Here is a 23,651-nt window from a genome sequence, read left to right on the forward strand (position 1 = left end):
GTATTTTGCAGAATAATCCTGGTACCACTGCTTCATACAGTACATGGACGCTTCTAATATTATAATTTATACACAGACGATGCATGATTGGACATAAACACACCACACACTGTTTATAAATATGAAAAAAAGTGTATATCAGTTTCCAAATACAATTTCAAGTAACAAAAGCCAAAGGGAGAAATGAATGTCTGAAAAACAAGAGGAGCCCACAGAGATGTTACCCTGCTCCAGATTAAAAGCGAGCTTCACTTACCAGTATATAATCGTTTTATTCATCTGATTTTAAAACCATGATCATAGAATTATCTAATCTATTCTTGGTGCTAAATAAAACATTTGTTTCACTTGAGCACCCACGTTCCAGCGACACAGCAAGCTTCCTAGGATCATAACATTTTCTCAACTGCAGATGCCTAGTACACATCAGACAAGGCGGTATCTTCCAGCAATCTTAGGTCTCTGGCCGCCTTGGAGACCTTGCCTGATGTTCACAAATTGCACACTGAAATTCTTAGTACCGGAAACCTGAAAAATCTTGAAACATAAGGAAAGCCATTTCAAAACAAATTCCATTTTATCTTATTGGGGTATTCTCATCTTAGACATTCATGGTATATTCACAAGATATGTCATAAATGTCTGATAGTTGCGGGTCCTAAAAGAGGGACCTGTGTCTTTCTCCATAGTGGGAGTCCCCTAACCGTATTCTACCTCACCCAGTTAAGCTGGTGGCAGCACCTAGGCAGCCGAGCTTACTGTACAGGAGGTGAACAGGACTTACAGAAACAGCATGAGCTAAGTGGTTTCCTTAAACTATGGCCACCTCTCACAGCCTGGATGTGACAGCCAACGGGACGTGGTCAGGGGAAACCCATTCTAGAGACAGGTGTGGGTCCCAGAGAAGAGATCCACAGCAATCAGACATGTATGGCACATCCTGTGGATATGATATAAATGCCAGAGGGGAGATTACCCCAGGATGTCGCTAATTTACTGCTCCTATCTAAAATAAAATGTAAAGCAATTCTGAAATAGTTTGCATTCTACCGTTTTGTGTCTACAGCTTCAATGCAGACCTATGTGTCTACATAGTAACAGACTACAAACAAACTCTGTGTAGTCTGATCCTGCAGTTCTACTCCCATCTGTTCTCTGCTTCAAGTCAAGTTACAAGAAGTAGTAATGACTTCCCAAAAGGGAGGATGCGTGATCAGGTTACATAGGTTTGTGTGTATTCAGTTACCACGGAGACATGTATGTTTGTATAGTAGCTGTATATTTATTTTAATTTTTTTTTAGATGCACTGGAGCGGAACAAAAAACTGATGAGCTTAAAAAGGTTTCTCAAAGAATATATAAGGAGCACTAGAAATACTCTACCTCTCTGATCAACAAGGCCACTAATAAAACTTATGCTGCAGATACACTGATTTTGGAGACTATGACAGTGCTGGTGGGGAGGCAGAATTACACATGTCCAATCCATAGCCATAGGATGAGCAACAGTGAGACTAACCAATACCAGCCATTTAGATACACAGGGATCCAAGTAAACTTCCTGGCGCAGATCCGGTATGGAGCAGTACAGTTACAAGAGGGCTATAAAGTGGACTTGTACAAAAAAAAATTTGAAGGCAAAGGTGATGATTGAGGTCTTCAGTATGAACATCATATAAATAAGAAACTACGAACACTAGTGTCATTGTCTTAGGAGTATGGGAAAAGACGTACAAGACAAATTCACCCCCCATCTGAAAAAATTGCATAGATACGTCACTGGATCAGAGTAAAGATTCCTTGGCTTCACTCTAAAGAATAAGATTAAAAGGGTTCACCTACAAACAACATGCATCCACAGGATAGCTTATAAAATATAAATGTATGATCGCTGGGAGACTCTAGTTTCTGGCCTGGTCATGCACGTGTGACCGCCACTCTATCCAGTGCCTAGGGGCTGGTGAGTACAGTGCTCGGCTACCTCTAACACTCTTACAGAAGTGAATGGAGGCCACACATGCGCACCACCACCGATCTATTCACAAAGAAGACCCGTAGACCTTCACGATCAGTGGATATCCCATTAGTCAGGCTGTTGGAGATCATACATTTAGCCACCTATGCTGTAGAAAGGTGACAAATGTTGTTCGTGGGGCAACCCTTTTAGGTTGTGGAACAGAAACACTTACACTACAGTACCCCAAAGAATGAAAATCTACAACCCAAACCATTACATATTACAAAAAGTGCTACTACTTGTAACAGTCAGTGGAGCCTGAGAGTCCGGTAGAGGTAGGGACGATTTCGGAGGTCACTTGTGGGAGATTTTATAAAAGACCCTCAAGGCTAATGTGAATACAGTACTAGCCATATCCACAATAACTAATCATGTACAGTACTAGTTTTTATATACAAAAGAGTGCTAAAAGCTGGCATGTGACTGGTGGCTGTGGACAGGGGTCACCAATGCCCTTCACACCATTCTAGTAAATTGTTGGCAGGCCAACTAGTGGAGTGTCCATAATAAGACAGATATGTCCGAATTGCATCACTTCAGGGGCCAATCTGATTTTTAAAGTGGCCAGGCAGGAAAATTAGTAATAGGCATCAATAGTCAAGTTAGATGCCAGTGACAAGCTTCTACATGCATTGGCGACCTGGCTCCTGAGATCTGTTCAGCCCCACACAAAAGGTACTGTAAACTCAGGACAGTGGGTACATAAAGTGCACATCTTTGAATCATTCTACGTATCACATTCTGTACAGAAAATAACCTCTATATAACGTCAGCCCATCCATTCAGCCTTACACCAGTTAAAGAGGTCAAATCTGTCTGCGCTAACTGAAGTCTAAGGGGAAGATGCATAGGATTTCCACAGATAGATTGTGAGCACTGACTGCAGAAGGATCAAGTGCTGGGTAAGTGAGGAGACCATTTTTGGTCATCTTGGGTTTCTCCTGTTGAGCCATAGCCAGATGCATGTCCCTCAGACACGGCACTTTCTCTGAAGTCCCCCGGCCCGGCAGACTTGCAGCAAAAGCAGCATCTTAGTGATGTCAGCAGACGTGTCCTGATAACACGAGTGCATAGAACAAACATGATGCAGTTCGCTCCTCCCTGGAAACTATTTCCAATGCCCTGGTGATGAAAAAAAAAGAACAAGCAATTATGTATGAAAATGATAACGCATGATCCAATGTGCCCACATATCACTTTGTACAATAAAGCCAAGAGGCTAAACTAAGACGCTGAGAACTTAAAGGCGTTCTCTTCTTTTTGGCAGTCCCTTCTTGTTAGCAGGGTCCCCTGACATTAAAGAGAACCCGTCACCAAAAAATGCAATGCACTCTGACAGCAGCAGGTTATAGAGCAGGAGGAGCTGAGTAGATTGATGTATATTTGTCTGGGAAAAGATTCAGTAAAACCTGTAATTTATACATTTATCTCTCAGCTTTTTCTACCTCCTGTGAACGGCCAGCGGTACGGGAGGAGGTGTTATCAGTGATTGATGGCATTGTGTGTATACAGAGATAGCTGTCAGTCACTGCTAACTCCTCCCTCCTGTACCGATAGCACTTCACAGGGCTGCAGATAGAAATGTAACAACTACAAGTTTTACTGAATCTTTTCCAATAATACTATACATAAATCTGCTATGCTTCTCCTGTCCATGCAACATGGTGCTTTTAGACTGCATTGCATTTTTCGGTGGCAGGTCCTCTTCAAGGATGTCCCCCAGCTGGGTCCCCCACAACTGATTGGCAGCCTTCTCTCTATATAGAGTATAGGAAAATAGTTATCAATCATGGTGGGAGTGTGAGGGATGCAGCAGCTCATGAATTTGGAGACTATAAGAAAACAACTGTGCCATGATGACCCTGATGCAAGGCTTAGTAGCTAGAAAATAAAAAAAAATGTTGCTACCTGCAGTGCAGACCACAGAAGGCGCCCTATTTATGTGGGGCTGTGCTCTATGGCCATGGGTCAGGATGTTCTTGAACCAATGGGCTGATATATCAATATATTCTCAGCCACCTTGGAGGTGATACCAGTGTAGAGGTTAATAAATTAAGTCAAACACCTATGTAATTTGCAGACACCAAGGGAAATTATGCATTGCTTTAAAGGGACACTGACAGGCCCAATAAGCATATTTAGGTATATATATGACAGTACAGGTCTTATAAAGTGTATTAGACTCATCTAAGTATCCCCCCTGTCCACCTTATAAATACAGTAAACTGAAGTTTTATAACCTGCTTGAATCGTCTTCAATCTGCCCAAGGGGCGGCGTTTCATCACCATTTGCGCCCAGCCAGCCTCGCCCCAACTGCCGTTTTGAAGCGCCGCCTAGCTCATCAATATTCACTTAGCTGGGCGGCTTCTGCTGTCCCCGCTCTGAAGCGCTGCGCTGAACAGTGCCCGGCGCATGCGCATAATGCAGAGGCTGAAGCGGCCTCTAAGATGCAGACTGTACGCAGGCGCGATGTGATCCCGGCCAGTGAGGGTGCCGGGCGCATGCGCCGAAGATGAGACGGAGGCCGATGCCCATAGGATTGTATTGGGCATGCGCCGGATCTTGTGAAGTCGGGGACAGTAGTAGCCGCCCAGCGAAGTGAATATTGATGAGCTGGGCGGCGCTTCAAAACGGCAGTTGTGGCGAGGCTGGCTGGGCGCAAGTCGAGATGAAAAGCCGCCCCTTGGGCAGATTGAAGACGATTCAAGCAGGTTATAAAACTTCAGTTTACTGTATTTATAAGGTGGACAGAGGGGATACTTAGATGATTTTAATACACTTTATAGGCTACTTTCACACTAGCGTTCAGTTTTTGTTCATGATAATGCAAACGGATCCGTTTTGACTTTACAGTGAAAGTCAATGGGGGACGGATCCGTTTGAAAATTGAGCCATACTGTGTCAACTTCAAACGGATCCGTCCCCATTGACTTACATTGTAAGTCTGGACGGATCCGTTTGCCTCCGCACGGCCAGGCGGACACCCGAACGCTGCAAGCAGCGTTCAGGTGTCCGTCTGCTGAGCGGAGCGGAGGACAAACGCTGCCAGACTGATGCATTCTGAGCGGATCCGCGTCCACTCAGAATGCATTAGGGCTGGACGGATCCGTTCGGGGCCGCTTGTGAGAGCCTTCAAACGGAGCTGTGAAAGTAGCCTAAGACCTGTACTGTCATATATATACCTAAATATGCTTATTGGACCTGTCAGTGTCCCTTTAAAGAGGACCTGTCACTTCTCCTGATTGTTTTAGTAACGGCTTGCATCCCCCATGTAATAACAGTTCTGGGGTATCTATTCTTATGTTCCTCTATTATTTCTATTAGAATGTTTTGAATGAATTGTCTGCTGCTTGCAGTAAAAGGTACAGATGGGTGTTATCAGTTGGAGAAGTGTCCCTGCACAGTCTGACACTGGCGACACTGGGTCAGACACACCCGCTACAGGTAACACCCAGCAGTACCTTTACTGAAGACTGCTGGCAATTTATTTGTAAACTTCTAGCAGGAATAATAAAGGAATGGCACAACACAGTCATAAGAATAGATGCTCCAGAATCGTTATCACATGGGGAATGCAAATATAGTTACTAACGGTACTTTCACACTAGCATTTTTCTTTTCCGATATTGAGTTCCGTCCTAGGGGCTCAATACCGGAAAAAAACTGATCAGTTTTATCCTAATGCATTCTGAATGGAGAGCATTCCGTTCAGGATGCATCAGTTCAGTCCCTCTTACGTTTTTTGGCCGGAGAAAATACTGCAGCATGCTGCATTTTTCTCTCCGGCCAAAAATCCTGAATCCGCATGCGCAGACCTTTAAATCTGTGGAGGAAAAAAATACCGGATCCTTTTTCCGGATGACACCGGAGAGACGGATCTGGTATTTCAATGCATTTGTCAGACGGATCTGCATCTGGATCCGTCTGACAAATGCCATCTGTTTACGTCCGGATTGTCGGATTCGGCAGGCAGTTTCCACGATAGAACTGCCTGACGGAATCCTCTGCCGCAAGTGTGAAAGTACCCCAAGACAGACAAGTCAGGAGAGGGGACAGGTCCTCTTTAAGATATGATAGGTGGTGGTTGTTAGATTAAGAGATTTACATAAATGCCCTCCCTTCCCTTTTGCAGTAGGATCAGCATATCAATTCTGTGTGGCGCAAGATTACCATTTTTTATTATTTTTTTTATTAACAAAAAAAACAAAACATTGTTTTGAGATATTGCGTCACAAGATATCTCTTGTGATTGTGTTGTAAACTGCAGCCTGTCAAGGGGTTTGCTAGCATGTATTAATTAGTTTTGTGCAAAATTGGAGTCCATCACTAAATTCAAGAAAAGGTAAGGGTGGACAGATCTTTACGTCCTCTAAGTACATCATCCAACTTACATGCAATACGACCAGGATGGGGTTGTGTACCACGGGAGAATCACAGAGAGTCAAAATGAAGCGTATGGTGCTCCAGATTCGGAGAAAGATGAAGATGATGGGGATGAAAATGAGCTTCTTGTCTGCTATGGCTCTAGGCTGGTACACAGGAGTTGTCGTCAGGATCGGACGGTATTCTGACAACGCCCTATGCTGAAAGAAGGAAGAGGTGACATCATGGGCAGCAGCCAGCACTTAAATGCAATGCTCCACGTAATTACCTGTAAGGAGCGTGGATGACCAAGTCTGGGAACACCTATCATGAACATACTAAGTAGGTTTCTTCATCCACGCATAAACACATATCAATTACCATCAAGTTAATTGGTCTGTTTATGATGCGGCAATTTATATAAATGGGGCAATCTTAAATCTGTGCCGCCTGAACACTACTGTGCCGCCTGACAACCCTTCCACTGTGACACACAGTATTTGGTTAATAGTTTAGTCATTACTGTAGGCATGCTAAGTGAATAAATATAACTATCTTACGCCCCCTGGTGTTAGCATTATGTACAACAAAGTGTATCTGCTTTTAGAATACTGTTCATGTACAGTGCATTCATTGTTAAAATGTAATTATGGGGGGGGGGGGGGGGGGGGGGTTGAGCTTGTGGTCACATTCAGGAGCCATAGATAGAGATCTGTATAGATGAGGGGTGATCATGTGAGGTCCTGTCGCTTATTTTGCATTGGGGCTCTAGAACAAAAAAAAAAAGCAACACCTCTATGGGGTATTCCCATTCTGGGATGTCAGGACATATCACTAGGATAAGCTATAACATTTCGGTAGGTGAGGGTCCAACTTCTGGGAGGTCCATACGAAAGAACAGAGGTCACCTGGCGTGTAGAGAACTGCATGACAAGTGGCTGGGAGGACAAATCAGCAAAAAGGGGACTCTTGGCAGTTGGACAACCCGAAATAACACCAGACTTTGGCGAATTACTACGGTATTCCTATCTGCGCATTTAAAAACATTTTCAAATAGGAATGCGAAGTGGGCTTAAGTACTGGCTGGTACCTCGGTACCAAAGCCCACTTCGGATTCCTATTTTAAAATATGCAGATAGGAATACCGTAGTAATTCAGCGAAGTCTCGCGTGACATCGGGAGAGATGATGTTTGGCTACACGGAGCCAATACATTTTAATGCTGTATGGAAACAACATTAATGCCAAAGTTATTGAACTAATCAACTTCGAAACTATGATCCGAAGCTTGATTCGCTCAAGCCTAGTCATAACCCTTGAAACCGATCAGTGTGTAATGTGATGGAAAAATGAATCAAGCCAGCACAGGAGGCAATATGGAGAATCACAGCCTTGTATTTTACATGACAAATGCCATTTACTGAAATGAGCAACCCCTTTAATGCAGTAAACCTTTTCATCCCTTTCGTTTGAGGGGTCAGGGTATGCATTGTACGACACAAACATATTTTGAGATTCGACCGCCCTCTTGCTATACACTGGTTCATTTCAGACTCTCCAATCACTTCTTGCTCATTATGAAGACACACTGGTATATCTTCTACTTTCACTTTCATGAAGACTATGGGGATGGATGGATATTTGCTGAACTACAGGAATGTTACCACAGCTACAATATACATTACAAATGATAATTGCTTGGGACAAGCAAAGTCAACCCCTGAAGGACCTGAGATGACTTCACATTCAATGGGTGATGAGATGGAGTACATACCGCTCTGCCAATGTGCTTCTTTATTCGTAGGTACAGCACAGGTAAGACCAGATACGCCAGGATCTCCCAAGCCTTCCCAGTCAGAAGCATCCATATCAGCTTGTCTTCAGCGTCTATGTTGACCCAGCACCAACCAACCGAGACATAGGAGGCATCATAACCGATCTTCTGGAGGCACACTGCAGCCACAGTGATCACCAGAGGAATGCCCCAGCTGCCAGAAAAGTAAGAAAGAAAGCAATACATCCCATAATATTTAGATTGAACGGGAGACAACAAAGGTGGATTTACACAGGCCGATGAGCTGCAGATTGTCGGGAAGGAAGCGTTTCTTCCCAACAGTAGGCTGTTGATCAAGTGGAGGTGAAGCTCCACTTTACATGCAGCAATCACCTCCACAGTATGAGAACGAGGGATTGCTATTGCTATCGCCCCTCCTTATACAGCTGCATTGTTTCTGGGTAGCAGATCATTGTTTAGACCGCACGATTTGCTGCCCAGAAAAGGTAATGTAGGAGCCTGCACGAACAACAATTTCTCCCGATGAACAAGAGTTTTGCTTGTTCATCTGCTGCATCTTTACATGGGCAGATTGTCTGGAATGAGTGTTTGCAGGGACATCCATTCCCGATAATCTGCCCTATTATCTGCCCATGATTGATCATCGATCCATGAATGATGCTTCACAGCAGTGGCCATGTCCTCCTCTAGCTTCTCAACATCTTGCTCACATATCGCACAGGCGCACTCAATCTCCTCCAGTGCGCCTGCGCTGTGAAGCTTGGTGTACTGCCACTGGCTTCAGAGATTTTCTGCATATGCACCAGTCATGGTAGACTGTGCGCCTGTCATGGTGACACACATGACAACTCTTCAGTGGTCTGGGAGTCGGAGGGCGCCTGTGCAAGATGTGAGCGCGATGTTGAGATGCAAGCGGATGATGTGGCTGCTGCTGGGAAGCATCAATCATGGGGCGGGAAGCTGGATTTGGGCGCAGCAACTGTGACTTGGAGGATGCAAGAGCCAGCATCCTTGACATCAAGATGATCATCAACATATGGCAGAAGCAAGATCTAAAAGTTAAAAGTTAATTTTCTTAACAACCATGAAATGAAAAAACAGAAGAAAGGAGGCATCGGGGACAACATGCTTGTATTGATAAGAAAATGTGCATAGCTAACAGTGGAATATCGGCATGACAGGTTCCCTTTAAAGGGGTTGTGCAGTCATATAAATTTATACAGACATAATATCACAATCGATACTTTCAGACTCGGATCGATACAATACCGGGTTTTACCATTTACCGATACTAGGCTGCGCTGCCTAGTATCAGTTAAAGAACATGGCAAGCGCCACTCTCAGCGCGCGCCATGGTCTCTTCACTAGCACAGTGGAGAAGGAGGAGTCCCTCTGAAGCCCTGGCTGCCAAGGTAAGCTCCCTGCTGCTGTGTGGACAAAGCACAGGGCAGCAGGGAGAGTGTACAGTCCTATTCACCCTAATAGAGCTCTATTAGGGTGAATAGGACAAGGGTTCTAGCCCCTAAGGGGGCGAATAGTAAATAGAAAGTAAAAAAAAAACAAAAAACACTGTGGCCTTCACTATCCAGTGTACACTGATTGGCAGATGGAACGTCAAGCCCCATCACATTACTTTCTTCCCTTTTAGTCCCCTTAGACGAAGCGCGTCCATCTTGTTAGGTAAGCTCTTGCTATTTTGAGCGCAGGCGCAGTGCACAGCCGGCGGACTTGTCGCATTACGGATTCCCCACCCCCTCTTAGACAAGCGGGTCTGAGCTCGGAGCACGTGTCTGTTGCACTACTAGCAATGTGTCTTAAGTGCACTTGACATGTTTCCATTGACGGGATTTATTGGTGAGCTGACTGGTTTTATTTAAAAATGCGCCTTACCCTGTATTGTATTCTTCCAAGGAAGGTGCATTTCTGATATTACGCACAGAATTTAGGAAATTTCATTGTGTCAGATTTGTAACAAAAAAATAAATAAAATTTGACAAGTTTTAAAAAGGAAACAACGGTATAAGGGCGCATTCACACAAACTTGTTTTTGCTCTGCATCAGAGTCACATTTTTTGCTGCTCGGATGCCGAACCATTCACTTCAGTGGGGCAGCTGTGCTGTCTGCATCCGTTGCTCCGTTCTGTGGCCCCGCAAAAATGACAGATCATGTCCTATTTGCGGACCACAGAACACGGCACGTTCGTGTGAATGAGCCCTAATACAAAGTCTACACTACTATAACAAGGAGAAGCCAAGGTAAGTGACTGACTGATCTGCTACGCTATAAATATTCCTGGCGTCTAGGCCGGAAGGTCTCAGGTTGCGGCTTGTGATACCAATGACTCAGGCAGTTTACGTTGTGTCTGACTTCATGTGAGAAGCAGAGTTGGTTCTCATCCCAACCACATGTAGAAGACCAGACTTTTCACTGCAAAGCTCTAGAGACACCATGAGGATCGAGTTCTAGTGTTTACTGGCAAAATATTTCACGTAGTACAATAAATCACACATTTTACCACCATGTACTTCATCTTCTTTCAGTAAAATATACTCCTTACCTCCTCTTCCATCAGCAGTAACCCTTGCTTACTAGAGTACTGGTCACACTGCACATGCATGGCGAGCTGTGGGAAGCATGTTATAGAGCAGGAGGAGCTGAGCAGATTGATATATAGTTTTACGGGAAAAGATTTAGTAAAACTTGTTTTTTCTTCATTTTAATATTCTGGGCGTAGGAGTCCAGTGGGCGGTCCTAGTCAGTGATTGACATCTCTGTACGTACACATACAGGGATGGCTTTCAGTCTAATAAGATGAATCATTGGGCTCCTAAGCCCAGAGGGAGCAGAAATTTGAATAAATAACTTACAGCACTTACTGCATGTTCAATGTGCCAGGTTTCGCCTTATACCCTTCCTCGCTCCATGACATAATATTATGTGTAAGAGTGCGGATACTTAACCCTCTATGCCGTAACAGTATGTCATGACGAAGGCACGGGTTCAGGAGCTGGATCCACATCATCACTTGCAGGTGCCAGCTGTATTATAGAGTAGCTGCCCGGCTCTCACTGTGTAAATCCGATCCCAGCAGTTTAACCCCTCAGATGCTATGGTTAACCGGGATCACAGCATGTGAGTGGTTAAACAGAGGGAGTAAGCTCCCTGGACAGTAAATATGACTGTAACCCCCCTTTATCATTAAGTAGGCACCCATGTACTGCAGGGGCCAATTACAGTTCCCAGCAGGATGAGGGGGGTTACAGTTACATTTACTGTCCAAGAATTCTAATTGGCTCCTGAGCTCCCGTTCATTACATCCTCTCTTTCTCGGACTCTTCTCATCACCCAGTTCGTGGAGTCCTGCCAGTCCAGGAACCGCTGACACTCAGAAGCGGGCAGGTGCTGGCTGGGTGAGTAACACACTCTGGGCGCTCTATACTCCGCCTTAGCGCAGTGGGCGTGAGTCTGTGTGACTGAGCTGATTAGTGGAGGTGGAGCAGCAGCCCCCGCCCACTGCTGCTCCACCAATCAGCCTGAGGACATGGAGGAGAATCGCTCTCCTCTCTCTTTTCCTCCCTTTTTTGCCTTACGTGCAGGCTGTGGGGTCCAGACCAGACGCCTTTGAGTTTTACTCAGACACAGCTGGCACGGTTGCTGCCGGCAGTACTTCCCCCCTTCCCAGCAAACTGGATGTGGGAAATGTATAAAAAGGTAATCATTTGTCCCCCTGGTGCTGTCCCCTTTTTGGGCGGCATCCTAGGCATGTTCCCTTAAGTGACTAATGAGAAATACGGCCCTGACTGTGGCCCCCCCAAATTTTTTCAAAGTTATAAAATTCACCTGATGTATCCCAAAATGGTGCCCTTAAAATACAGCTTTCCCTGCAAAAAAAAAAAAATCAAGCCCTCATATGGCTATGGTAATGAAAAAATAAAAAAAAGTTACAGCTTTTGAAATGCAGAGATGAAAATAATAATAATATTAATAATAATAATAAAAATGGATAAACTAGGACTAAACTGGGCTGCGTTAAAGGGGTTTCCCATTTCTGAAAGTGATGGCATTTCACTAGGGTAGACCACGACTTTCTGATTGGTGGGGTCTGACTATTGGAACCCCTGCCAATTCCAAGAATGAAGAGAAACCAGGACTGAGGCACAGTTTATGAGAAGGCAGACCCCAAGGCCATGTCCACCAAAACAAGCATTTGCCGCAACACCTCTATAATGAAAAAAGGAACCTTGCAAATAGTCTTGGTATAAAATGTCCTACGTGTACAGCTCCTATGCAGACCTATATGTATGCAAGGTAACAAGACATCTGTAGACACCCATGGGGTCATTTATCAAACTGGTGTAAAGTAGAATTGGCTTAGTTGCCCATAGCAGCCAATTAGATCCCACCTTTCATTTTTCAAAGGAGCTGTGAAAAATGAAAGGTGGAATCTGATTGGTTGTTATGGGCAACTAAGCCAGTTCTACTTTACACCAGTTTGATAAATGACCCCACTAGGATCTACAGTATATGGTTTATATGATTGCATTTGATCCCTGCTCCATTTATGTTCAGCTGACGTCTACTATATGTTGTGTGGTTTCCTCAGATCTGGATCAGTGAGTGGAAACAGTCATCGATGGATGGAATGGATAAAAACTGTTGCCACCAGGTTTTGTTATAATGCATCAGTGTAAGCAATAAGCTTGTAAATCATGAAGGAAGAGATATGTGTTTTTACCTTACAGAAAAAATTATAATGGACTCATGCGGTTCTGTTATCAGGATGAGTTTGTATGCCTTTTGAGGAAGCAAGGATTCCTTTTACTGATGGCAAGAAGAGGTTGTAAAAAATGGGGTTGTCCTGAGTATAAAAAAAAAAAGGGCCAAGGTGGTGGGGTGGAATTACATAAAATAATAAAAGAAGAACCATTACTTAGTGGTCCAGTGCTGCCGCTTGACCTTTAATGTGCAGCAATGCTGACACACTGATCACTGATATCAGCAGCGGAGGATTTAGCAGGTAAGTTATATTATTATTTTATGCAATTTCAACACTTGGATGTTTTAAATTTTTTTTTTACCCCCAGAAAATCCCTTTAGTACACCATATTTAAAGGGAGTCTGTCACCACAATTTGCCCTTATAGACCACTTACATAGCACTGTAGCATAACTATAGATCAGTCAAATGGTACCTTTGTCTTTTTGTTTGGATGTTCACCAGGGGCAAAAACTGAGTTTTATTCATATGTAAATGAGGGCTCGCAAGTGCCCAGGGGCGGCGTTCGGGCTGTAAGTGCCCAGGCCGCTCTGCCTTCTTCTCACATAACCCTCCCCAGCCTGTTGCTTGGCCCGCCCTGTAAGCCTCTTACGTCATCCAGTGTACTGGCCGATATCCCGCCCGCGTATGCGCACTGTGATTACCATTGTGGGCAGCAGCATCATTCCATGCACTACGCATGCGCGGGCGGGATATCGGCCAGTACACTGGATGACGTAAGAGGCTTACAGGGCAGGCCAAGCAAAAGGCTGGGGAGGGGTTATGTGAGAAGGCAGAGCGGCCTGGGCACTTACAGCCCGAACGCCGCCCCTGGGCACTTGCGAGCCCTCATTTACATATGAATAAAACTCAGTTTTTGCCCCTGGTGAACATCCAAACATCCAAAAAATCTATAGTTATGCTACAGTGCTATGTAAGTGGTCTATAAGGGCAAATTGTGGTGACAGACTCCCTTTAAAAAAATAATGCAGATATAGTCAAAGAAAGAAAACCCTATACTTTATACGGGACAATGTCTCATGAAAATCTACTTGGTTCTATGACTTTTTTTGATCCCCTATTAAACCGGCTTTCCATTTAATAACCCCCATTAATATAGGTTTAGCCAATACCTGAGGGATAAAGATCACAGCAAAAAAAGTTTACTTTTAGGACTAATCTGCTCATTAATTCAATAAAGTATTATTCCAAACATACATTACACCAATATGTTCAGAGAAGTTCTGATAAGATCACATACCGTACCACATAGGGCCGAATTCCTGGGATAATCCCCCCTGGAGGAACGCACCCTATTCCAGACTAAGCTTTAAAGCAGCTGCTTGATGTTAGTAATGAGTGGCTCTGGAAAAAGAACCAGGAGGTGAAATGTTGCTGGACATTCAGCAAGGCTGATGATTGTATGGGTTTGAAAGACCTTTTCATATCCTAATGTTTTGTGTTTGCAGTTCCTCTGCAAATCTATGTAAACCATTTTGCAGTTTGCGCAACTATGTCCGTATGAGGACAAGTTAAAGTGGTAACAGAAGAAGAGAGAAAAAGCATGCCTCACAGGGAATGCCCACTGAGCTCTGAACTTGCAGCTCCACAAGTAGGCACATTGAACAAATCTAGAAAATAAAAGGAGCAATAGAGAGATCAGGTAACGACATGTACAACTTGGGCCTCATGCACACGGCCATTGTTTTGGTCCGCATCCATGCCGCAGTTTTGGCGGCTCAGATGCGGACCCATTCACTTCAATAAGGCGGCAAAAGATGCGGACCGCATCCGTTGCTCCGTTCCGTGGTCCGCAAAAAAATATAAACCTGTCCTATTCTTGTCCACGTTTTGCGGGCAAGAATAGGCAGTTATATTAATGGCTGTCCGTGCCGTTCCGTAAATGGCGGAACGCACACAGACTCCATCCGTGTTTTGCGGACCGCAAAACACACAACAGTCGTGTGCATAAGGCCTTGCTCAGAATAAACAGAATGTGAAGGTTGCCTTGGAAATAATTAAACTGTCTTTGATGAGGGAATGCCAAATTTCTTAACCTAACCCCTTTGCCACAATGAAAGCGCTCTATGCCCATGGCCCTTCCGCTGTCCTCCTTCTGCCCCTACCTGGTGCTGCCTGAGGCGATTGCTTCACCTGGATTCATTGGTGGTGCACCCCTGGCAATATACATTACATTTTGGCAAGGCTGGCCAACTAACGTAAGTCTATGGAGGTAGAGAGATGATGTAAGAGAGAAAGAAGGATCGAGCATGTTAAATTTTGCATGCCTGATCCTTTTACTCTCAGTGGAGAGGTGTCTAGCAGCAGCTTATTCCTTGCTCCTTATGTATGGAGACGTCAGTGGACAGTTCCTGAAGGTGGATGGTCAGTTTTACAGGGCACCTAGTTCTTAGATGCATAAAAATAAACTATTTTTATATATTTTTTTTTCCAATAAGTCAAGAAGTCACAGAGAGTTAAAGGGAACCTGTCACATGGATTTTGGGTATAGAGCTGAGGACATGGGTTGCTAGATGGCCGCTAGCACATCCGCAATATCCAGTCCCCATAGCTCTGTGTGCTTTTGTGTAAAAAAAACTATTTGAAGCATATGTAAATTAAACTTAGATGAGTCCTGTCCCTGACTCATCTCACATACAGGACTCATCTCAGGTTAATTTGCATATGAATTAAATCAGTTTTTTTACACAATAAAAGCACACAGAGCTATGGGGACTGGGTATTGCAGACGTGCTAGCGGCGATCTAGCAACCCATGTCCTCAGCTCTATACACAAACTCCCGGTGACAGGTTCCCTTTAAAGCGAATGTTTAGTTTTAATAAACTTAGAATGGTTGTAATTGCAAGGTGACCATATTGGAAGCCTCGGTGTATGTATTGTCATTATTTAATCTTCCCTTTCTCTGGTGGTTTAGGGAGAGTTCACATCTGTGTGATGCCCCGATCGGGCCCTCTGTCCCAGATTCAGGCCAAAAATGTCCAGTGACAGGTCTGTGCGGCGCATTGCTTATAGCACAGACCTTTCACTTACCAGTAGGAGGAGCGCCCGGCCGGTCACAGACATCGCAGGTAAGTATAATGCTTCTAAAATTGCTAAGTAACCATGGCAGCCAGGACTGCAGTAGCGTCCTGGTTGCCATGGTTACCGATCGGAGTGCCAGCGATTAAACTGGGACTCCGATCTGAACTCTCCGCTGCCACCAATGATGGGCATCTACACCTGGTGCCGGCCCAGACTTAAAGGCCATACAGAAGTCAGCGCATGCTTGCTGAGATATATGTACATATACAATGAGAAATAGCAACAGCATAAGCTTATAAACAGGTAAAATATAATTATTTTTTTTTAGTGAAGATTTTAAATGTCCAGGTCAGACGTGCGCCGTGTGTAGATAGTGAGACACGGAGATATTTAAGAACATATGATGTTGAGTCAATATTTGTTTTTGACTGTATTTTGTGTAAGGGAACAGCTTTTTCTCATGTTAGTTTTTTTTGTGTTATATTGCAAATGGAGGTATCAAACAATATATATACATTTATATGCAGGATAAATGCAGACATTTATCCTGCGCTGGTTGCAGACCGCTATTAAACTAACCAAGGGGGGGGGGGGGGATTTTAATTAGGAGGGGGGGGGGGGGGGGGGGAGGGGAGGCTGCACTGGCCACCAATGAATGTAATACAGGGGAGGAAGGGGGTGTGCCCCCTCCTGCCTGGCAGCACCTGATCTCTTACAGGGGGCTATGATACGCACAATTAACCCCTCAGGTGCGGCACCTGAGGGGTTAATTGTGCGGATCACAGCCCCCTATAAGAGATCGGGTGCTGCCAGGCAGCAGGGGGCAGTCATGTACAAAGTTCTTAGTATATTCTAACTTGAAGCGTCCCCATCTCTATGGGAACGCCTCTGTGTTAGAATATACTGTCGGATATGAGTTTTCACAATATAACTCAAATCCGATGGTATATTGTAACAGAGGCGTTCCCATGGTGATGGGGACGCTTCAAGTTAAAATATACCATCGGATTGGAGAAAACTCCGATCCGATGGTATAATAGGGACTGCTGACTTTACATTGAAAGTCAATGGGGGACGGATCCGTTTGCAATTGCACCATACTGTGTCAAAGTCAAACGGATCCGTCCCTATTGACTTGCATTGTAAGTCAGGACGGATCCGTTTGGCTCCGCACGGCCAGGCGGACACCAAAACGACTTTTTCCTTCATGTCCGTGGATCCTCCAAAAATCAAGGAAGACCCACGGAAGAAAAAACGGACACAAATAACAGACCTACGGACCCAGTTTTTGCGGACCGCAAAAAAAAACGGTTGTGTGCATGAGGTCTAATTGTGGGATTGGCTTTTCCCTGCGGGCCGTGCACCCACATTTAGCTTTAGGCTGTGCTGCTATATAATATTATATACACACTGCTCAAAAAAATAAAGGGAACACAAAAATAACACATCCTAGAGCTGAATTAATTAAATATTCTTCTGAAATACTTTGTACTTTACATAGTTGAATGTGCTGACAACAAAATCACACAAAAATAAAAAAATGGAAATCAAATTTTTTAACCCATGGAGGTCTGGATTTGGAGTCACACTCAAAATTAAAGTGGAAAAACACACTACAGGCTGATCCAACTTTGATGTAATGTCCTTAAAACAAGTCAAAATGAGGCTCAGTAGTGTGTGTGGCCTCCACGTGCCTGTATGACCTCCCTACAACGCCTGTGCATGCTCCTGATGAGGTGGCGGACGGTCTTCTGAGGGATCTCCTCCCAGACCTGGACTAAAGCATCTGCCAACTCCTGGACAGTCTGTGGTGCAACGTGATGTTGGTGGATAGAGTGAGACATGATGTCCCAGATGTGCTCAATTGGATTCAGGTCTGGGTAACGGGCGGGCCAGTCCATAGCATCAATGCCTTCGTCTTGCAGGAACTGCTGACACACTCCAGCCACATGAGGTCTAGTATTGTCTTGCATTAGGAGGAACCCAGGGCCAACCGCACCAGCATATGGTCTCACAAGGGGTCTGAGGATCTCATCTCGGTACCTAATGGCAGTCATGCTACCTCTGGCGAGCACATGGAGGGCTGTGCGGCCCTCGAAATAAATGCCACCCCACACCATTACTGACCCAATGCCAAACCGGTCATGCTGGAGGATGTTGCAGGCAGCAGAACGTTCTCAACGGCGTCTCCAGACTCTGTCACGTCTGTCACATGTGCTCAGTGTGAACCTGCTTTCATCTGTGAAGAGCACAGGGCGCCAGTGGCGAATTTGCCAATCTTGGTGTTCTCTGGCAAATGCCAAATGTCCTGCACGGTGTTGGGCTGTAAGCACAACCCCCACCTGTGGACGTTGGGCCCTCATATCACCCTCATGGAGTCTGTTTCTGACCGTTTGAGCAGACACATGCACATTTGTGGCCTGCTGGAGGTCATTTTGCAGGGCTCTGGCAGTGCTCCTCCTGTTCCTCCTTGCACAAAGGCGGAGGTAGCGGTCCTGCTGCTGGGTTGTTGCCCTCCTACGGCCTCCTCCACGTCTCCTGATGTACTGACCTGTCTCCTGGTAGCGCCTCCATGCTCTGGACACTACGCTGACAGACACAGCAAACCTTCTTGCCACAGCTCGCATTGATGTGCCATCCTGGATAAGCTGCACTACCTGAGCCACTTGTGTGGGTTGTAGACTCCGTCTCATGCTACCACTAGAGTGAATGCACCGCCAGCATTCAAAAGTGACCAAAACATCAGCCAGGAAGCATAGGAACTGAGAAGTGGTCTGTGGTCACCACCTGCAGAACCACTCCTTTATTGGGGGTGTCTTGCTAATTGCCTATAATTTCCACCTATTGTCTATCCCATTTGCACAACAGCATGTGAAATTGATTGTCACTCAGTGTTGCTTCCTAAGTGGACAGTTTGATTTCACAGAAGTGTGATTGACTTGGAGTTACATTGTGTTGTTTAAGTGTTGACTTTATTTTTTTGAGCAGTGTATATATATCTCAGATGGCACTGCCCACTTATGCAAGGGGCATACATAAGCCCCATCTAATTTGGCAAAGGGCCACTAACATTTGCCAGGATGGTCTCTGACATTTAGGGGCAATCCTGGAAAATTTGGGACTGGTGGCAACAAGAACTGCAGCGAAAAATGTGGTAAAAACCACATCTATTAAAATGTGATTTTTGCCATGCAAATGGCTGTGGATTTCACCCTCTTCACTGCAAAGGATGAAATCCAGAGTGGAGATCCAGAGCATAATTTGACATGATGCAGATTTCAAATCCACACCACAGGTCAATTTACTCTCCATTTTTTATGCAGCGTGTAGATTAGATTTCTTAAAATGTCAACAAGCTTTGCTGGCACTCTACCACTCTGCGGATTTGCAGCACCAAAATCCACAATGGCAAATCCACAAAGTTTCAGTCACGGGTGGATCCAAGGGGTACCATTTCTCTTTAAGGAAAGTAGGAGGCGTCTTACAGGCCATGCAATGCTCCTCTTGAAAATAGGTATGCAAACTGTCTCTCTTTCCAAAAAGTAAAGGCTGTGACTCTTGTGCTACCAGTTGGAAGGTAGCTATCCTATAAGTCAATGTTCAACCTTTTAAACAGACCTTTAGACATAACTTGAGACTATCATTAAGCCAGTACCTCATCTCCGGAAAGCTGTTTTGAGGCGACTGCCCCTCTTCAGTGCAGAGCACAGAAGGATTTTAAGGCACAACCCCCTTAAGACTCAGTGAGGGTTGCTGACACGCAAATGATACCTGGGGCACAAGGGCCACATGGCGGAAGATAGAGGTACAACTGAAGACCCAACAGGCACAAGCCCAACGGAACATGCATATTGTGAATGAAGACCAAAGCAGTAATTTAATTGCTTTTCCCATTTGCAAATTTGCCAAGACATACCCCAGGATCCAATGAGCCTAAAAATGTGGGGGACCTTTACCATTCCCCTACACCAGTATTCTGGCTTTGAAAAAGTCACAAATATGTGAATTTATGGAGGCGTTGTGCCCCACTGGCCACTTTTCCAAAAAGTGGGCAGAGCAGGGCAGAGAGCCTGGCCCAGCACATTTATTAGCAGATTATACCTGAAATCTATACCAGCCCAGTTGCTGACATAGATTTCCGTTCTGGAGCACAGACCTGTACAGATGTGGCACAATTAAGAGGTGTGTGCCTCTTAATTATTGTGGTTCATCTGATGCCAGGGAGGATAGATTAAGAAAGATATGTAAAACACCAGTCTTAATAAATGTCCTCATCTGTGTCTTCCGTCATAAAACTGGCTGAACCTGAAGACTATATTTAGATGAAGGATTGCTTGTGTTAGGCCTCTTTCACACGGGCGTCATGTTTTTGGCCCGGATAAGATGCGGGTGCGTTGCAGGAAAATGCGCGATTTTTCCACGCGAGTGCAAAACATTGTAATGCGTTTTGCACGTGCGTGAGAAAAATCGGCATGTTTGGTACCCAGACCTGAACCCGGACTTCTTCACAGAAGTTCGGGTTTGGGTTAGGTGTTGTGTAGATTTTATTATTTTCCCTTATAACATGGTTATAAGGGAAAATAATAGCATTCTTAATACAGAATGCATAGTACAATAGGGCTGGAGGGGCTAAAAAAAATATATATATATATTTTAACTCACCTTAATCCACTTGCTCGCGCAGCCCGGCTTCTCTTCTGTCTTCATCTTTGCTGTGCACAGGAGAAGGACCTTTGATGACGTCACTGCACTCATCACATGGTCCATCACATGATCCATCACCATGGTAAAAAAGATCATGTGACGGACCATGTGATGACCAGAGTGACATCACCACAGGTCCTTTTCCTGTGTACAGCAAAGATGAAGACAGAAGAGAAGCCGCGCCGCGCGAGCAAGTGGATTAAGGTGAGTTAAATTATTATTATTTTTTTTTTAACCCTCCCCATCCCGATCGTCTCCTAGCAACCGTGTGTGAAAATCGCAACGCATTCGCACTTGCTTGCGATTTTCACGCAGCCCCATTCAATTCTATGGCGCCTGCGTTGCGTGAAAAACGCACAAAACAGAGCATGCTGCGATTTTCACGCAACGCACAAGTGATGCGTGAAAATCACCGCTCACGTGCACAGCCCCATAGAAATGAATGGGTCCGGATTCAGTGCGGGTGCAATGCGTTCAACTCACGCATTGCACCCGTGTGAAAGGGGCCTTAAAAGGAATCTGTCATCACAAAATGACCTATTGTTTAAATCAAGTTTTTATCTTAAAACATGTTTTTAAAGGAAATTTGGTGGATATTTTTAAATTTTCCATGTCACTATCTAAATATTTTTTAAAAAAATCCTAAAATCCTGCCTATTTTGCACTAAGCCCAATAATAAGATGACAATTCTTGTTCTATACAAATGACTGTAGGATAGATACTGTAGATTAGATAGAAAGACAGATAGATCGGTGTAGGATCCACCATTCACAATAGGTGATTTCTGCTTATCTGCTCCCTACTCTCTCATAGATGAGGTCCTCTCCAGTCCACTGTGTCTATGGCCCATGTTGGGGCATGTAAGGTATATCTCTAACAGCTCAAGCAAGATGGCATAATCATGTTCAGGAAATCGAATAAAAAAAAATAAATCTACAGTATAATTAGAAAATAAAAATAAACAGATTAGAAAAAAAAAGCATATGCGTCACCATCTGGTTTTAACTAGCAGAAAAATTATAGGTTATACATTTCCTTTAAAACTACTCGTGAAGTAGCAGAGCTAGTCTGTAAAACCAGTCAAGCTGAGGTCACTATTTTCAGTTCTGCTTTGTCCTGTTTGAATGCTTTTATGACATTTAGGCCGAATGCACGCGGCCGAGAGCGGTCCGTGGTATGCCGGGCTGGATTCCTGTTCAGAGCAGGAGCGCACGGCGTCATTGGTTGCTATGACGCCGTGCGCTTCATGCCACCGCTGCACTATAGTAATACACTTGTATAGATCATACGAGTGTATTACGGTACAGCAGCAGTGGCATGAAGCGCACGGCGTCATAGCAACCAATGACGCCGTGCGCTCCTGCTCTGAACAGGAATCCAGCCCGGCATACCACGGACCGCTCTCGGCCGCGGAACACGGCCGTGTGCATTCGGCCTTAGTCACAGTGGTGTGGTGGAAAGGGACTCTCGAGACTTTAGGCCTTTTAGGGCTTGCTCACATGGAGTTCGTTCAATGCAAATTTCCTCCCAGAATCTGCACAGAATCCATCTCCCATTGTTTTCAAAGGGAATCCATGCTGCCGTTCATACAGCCGCAGATTATTTCTGCTCAGATTTTCAAACCATGTCAAGAAGGGACATTGCTTCTTTGTGGATTTTCCATGCAGAAACCGTTGTGGGTGTCCAACCCTACCTAATGGGTTTAATCCATGGTTGGACCCACGGCATTCAAACAAGGAACCTGTGCAACAGAAATCTGAGGATCAGCCTAGGATTCTGCAGATAATAAACATTGGATTTTTCCACTATGTGAACATACCCTTACACAAGATGAGAGAACGGGCAATGACTGGGAAAGGTATTCCTACAATTCCTAGATATCCTACCCTCATTTAATCCTACTTTGCAATCAAAACTATGAAAAATCAATAATACATTTTCTATATGTGTCCTAGGGCACTGCCCCCACTACTCCATCTCTGACCACAAAGCTGGTCATACAAACAGGTGTAACTGGCCAACAAGCTAACGTGAATGGAGTCCTTGGATTTTGCAGGAGTCTCTGTTTTGCAGAATACATAAGTGGCAATGAAAATAGTTGGCAGCAGTTTATACCCCTCTCTCTACTTAATAAATATGCATTCTCTGCCGAGTGTTGCATGTTAATGGGAAAGAAAGCTACTGGCCAAATGATCATTCAGCCGCTAACATGTGTATGGTCGGGAGGGGCTAAAGATAGACCCTAATTTACAGTGGAGCTCAAAAGAAGATGAATATCAGCCAACACGACAGCACTACAGCTCCCATAGCAGTTGACACCCGGCTTTACTGACATCCTAAACTACAAATATGTTGAGTTGTCGATGTGATATCACCACAGTAGCTGGAAATGTTCATCCATCCTCGGCAGCACTTACGGATTTAAGAAGCCAAAGGTGTCGGGGGGGATAGAGGAACACATCACTATAAGACTTTTCTGTGCTGAAGGCCAAACATCCCTCTGTAATGTGAAGCCAATAATGATTCACAAAGGTCCTAGCTGAAGCCAGGAAGAAGTTTGACAGAACAGAAGAAGAACCTCAGCAATTTCTGCCCATGAAGTAGCTGTAGATCCTGTTGTAGGTGTGTGGATAACTGCTGGCACAGTTAAGTTTTACAACTTAAAACATTTAGGCTAGGTTCACACCTGAGCGTTTTACAGTGCGTTCCTACGCGCTGTAAAACGCTCAACAGGCAAAAACCAATGTTTCCCTATGGGCATGGTTCTCACCTGAGCATTTTACAGCGCGTACGAACGCGCTGTAAAACGCTCTACGCCTCAAGAAGTACAGGTGCTTCTTTGGGGCGTATTGTCGTGCGTATTGTGACAGTTTTTCATTGGATGCCTCTGTGGTTAATCACACAAAAAAGCGTTTCCAAAATACAAAAACGCCCGATAGAAAAGCCTGTAAAAAGCGCTTATCGAATACGCTC

The 23,651-nt window shown here is 44.6% G+C and overlaps 1 protein-coding gene across 2 annotated transcripts in view; it reads right to left on the bottom strand.

The window, feature by feature from the left end:
- Positions 1–1,245: 1,245 nt before the first annotated feature.
- GPR157 (G protein-coupled receptor 157) overlaps positions 1,246–23,651 on the bottom strand; it is a 40,533-nt gene continuing 18,127 nt past the window's right edge. For both annotated transcript variants that reach the window (XM_040427331.1, XM_040427325.1), the window contains exons 3-5: positions 8,154–8,367; positions 6,410–6,601; positions 1,246–3,139 (exon numbers count right to left, since the gene is read on the bottom strand). In XM_040427331.1, the coding sequence (XP_040283265.1) occupies positions 2,909–3,139; positions 6,410–6,601; positions 8,154–8,367 (637 nt within the window). In that variant the 3' untranslated portion in view covers positions 1,246–2,908. The remainder of the gene's footprint in view (positions 3,140–6,409; positions 6,602–8,153; positions 8,368–23,651) is intronic.

The sequence above is a fragment of the Bufo bufo genome, chromosome 1 (assembly GCF_905171765.1).
Source record: "Bufo bufo chromosome 1, aBufBuf1.1, whole genome shotgun sequence".
NCBI classification, from domain to species: Eukaryota; Metazoa; Chordata; class Amphibia; order Anura; family Bufonidae; genus Bufo; species Bufo bufo.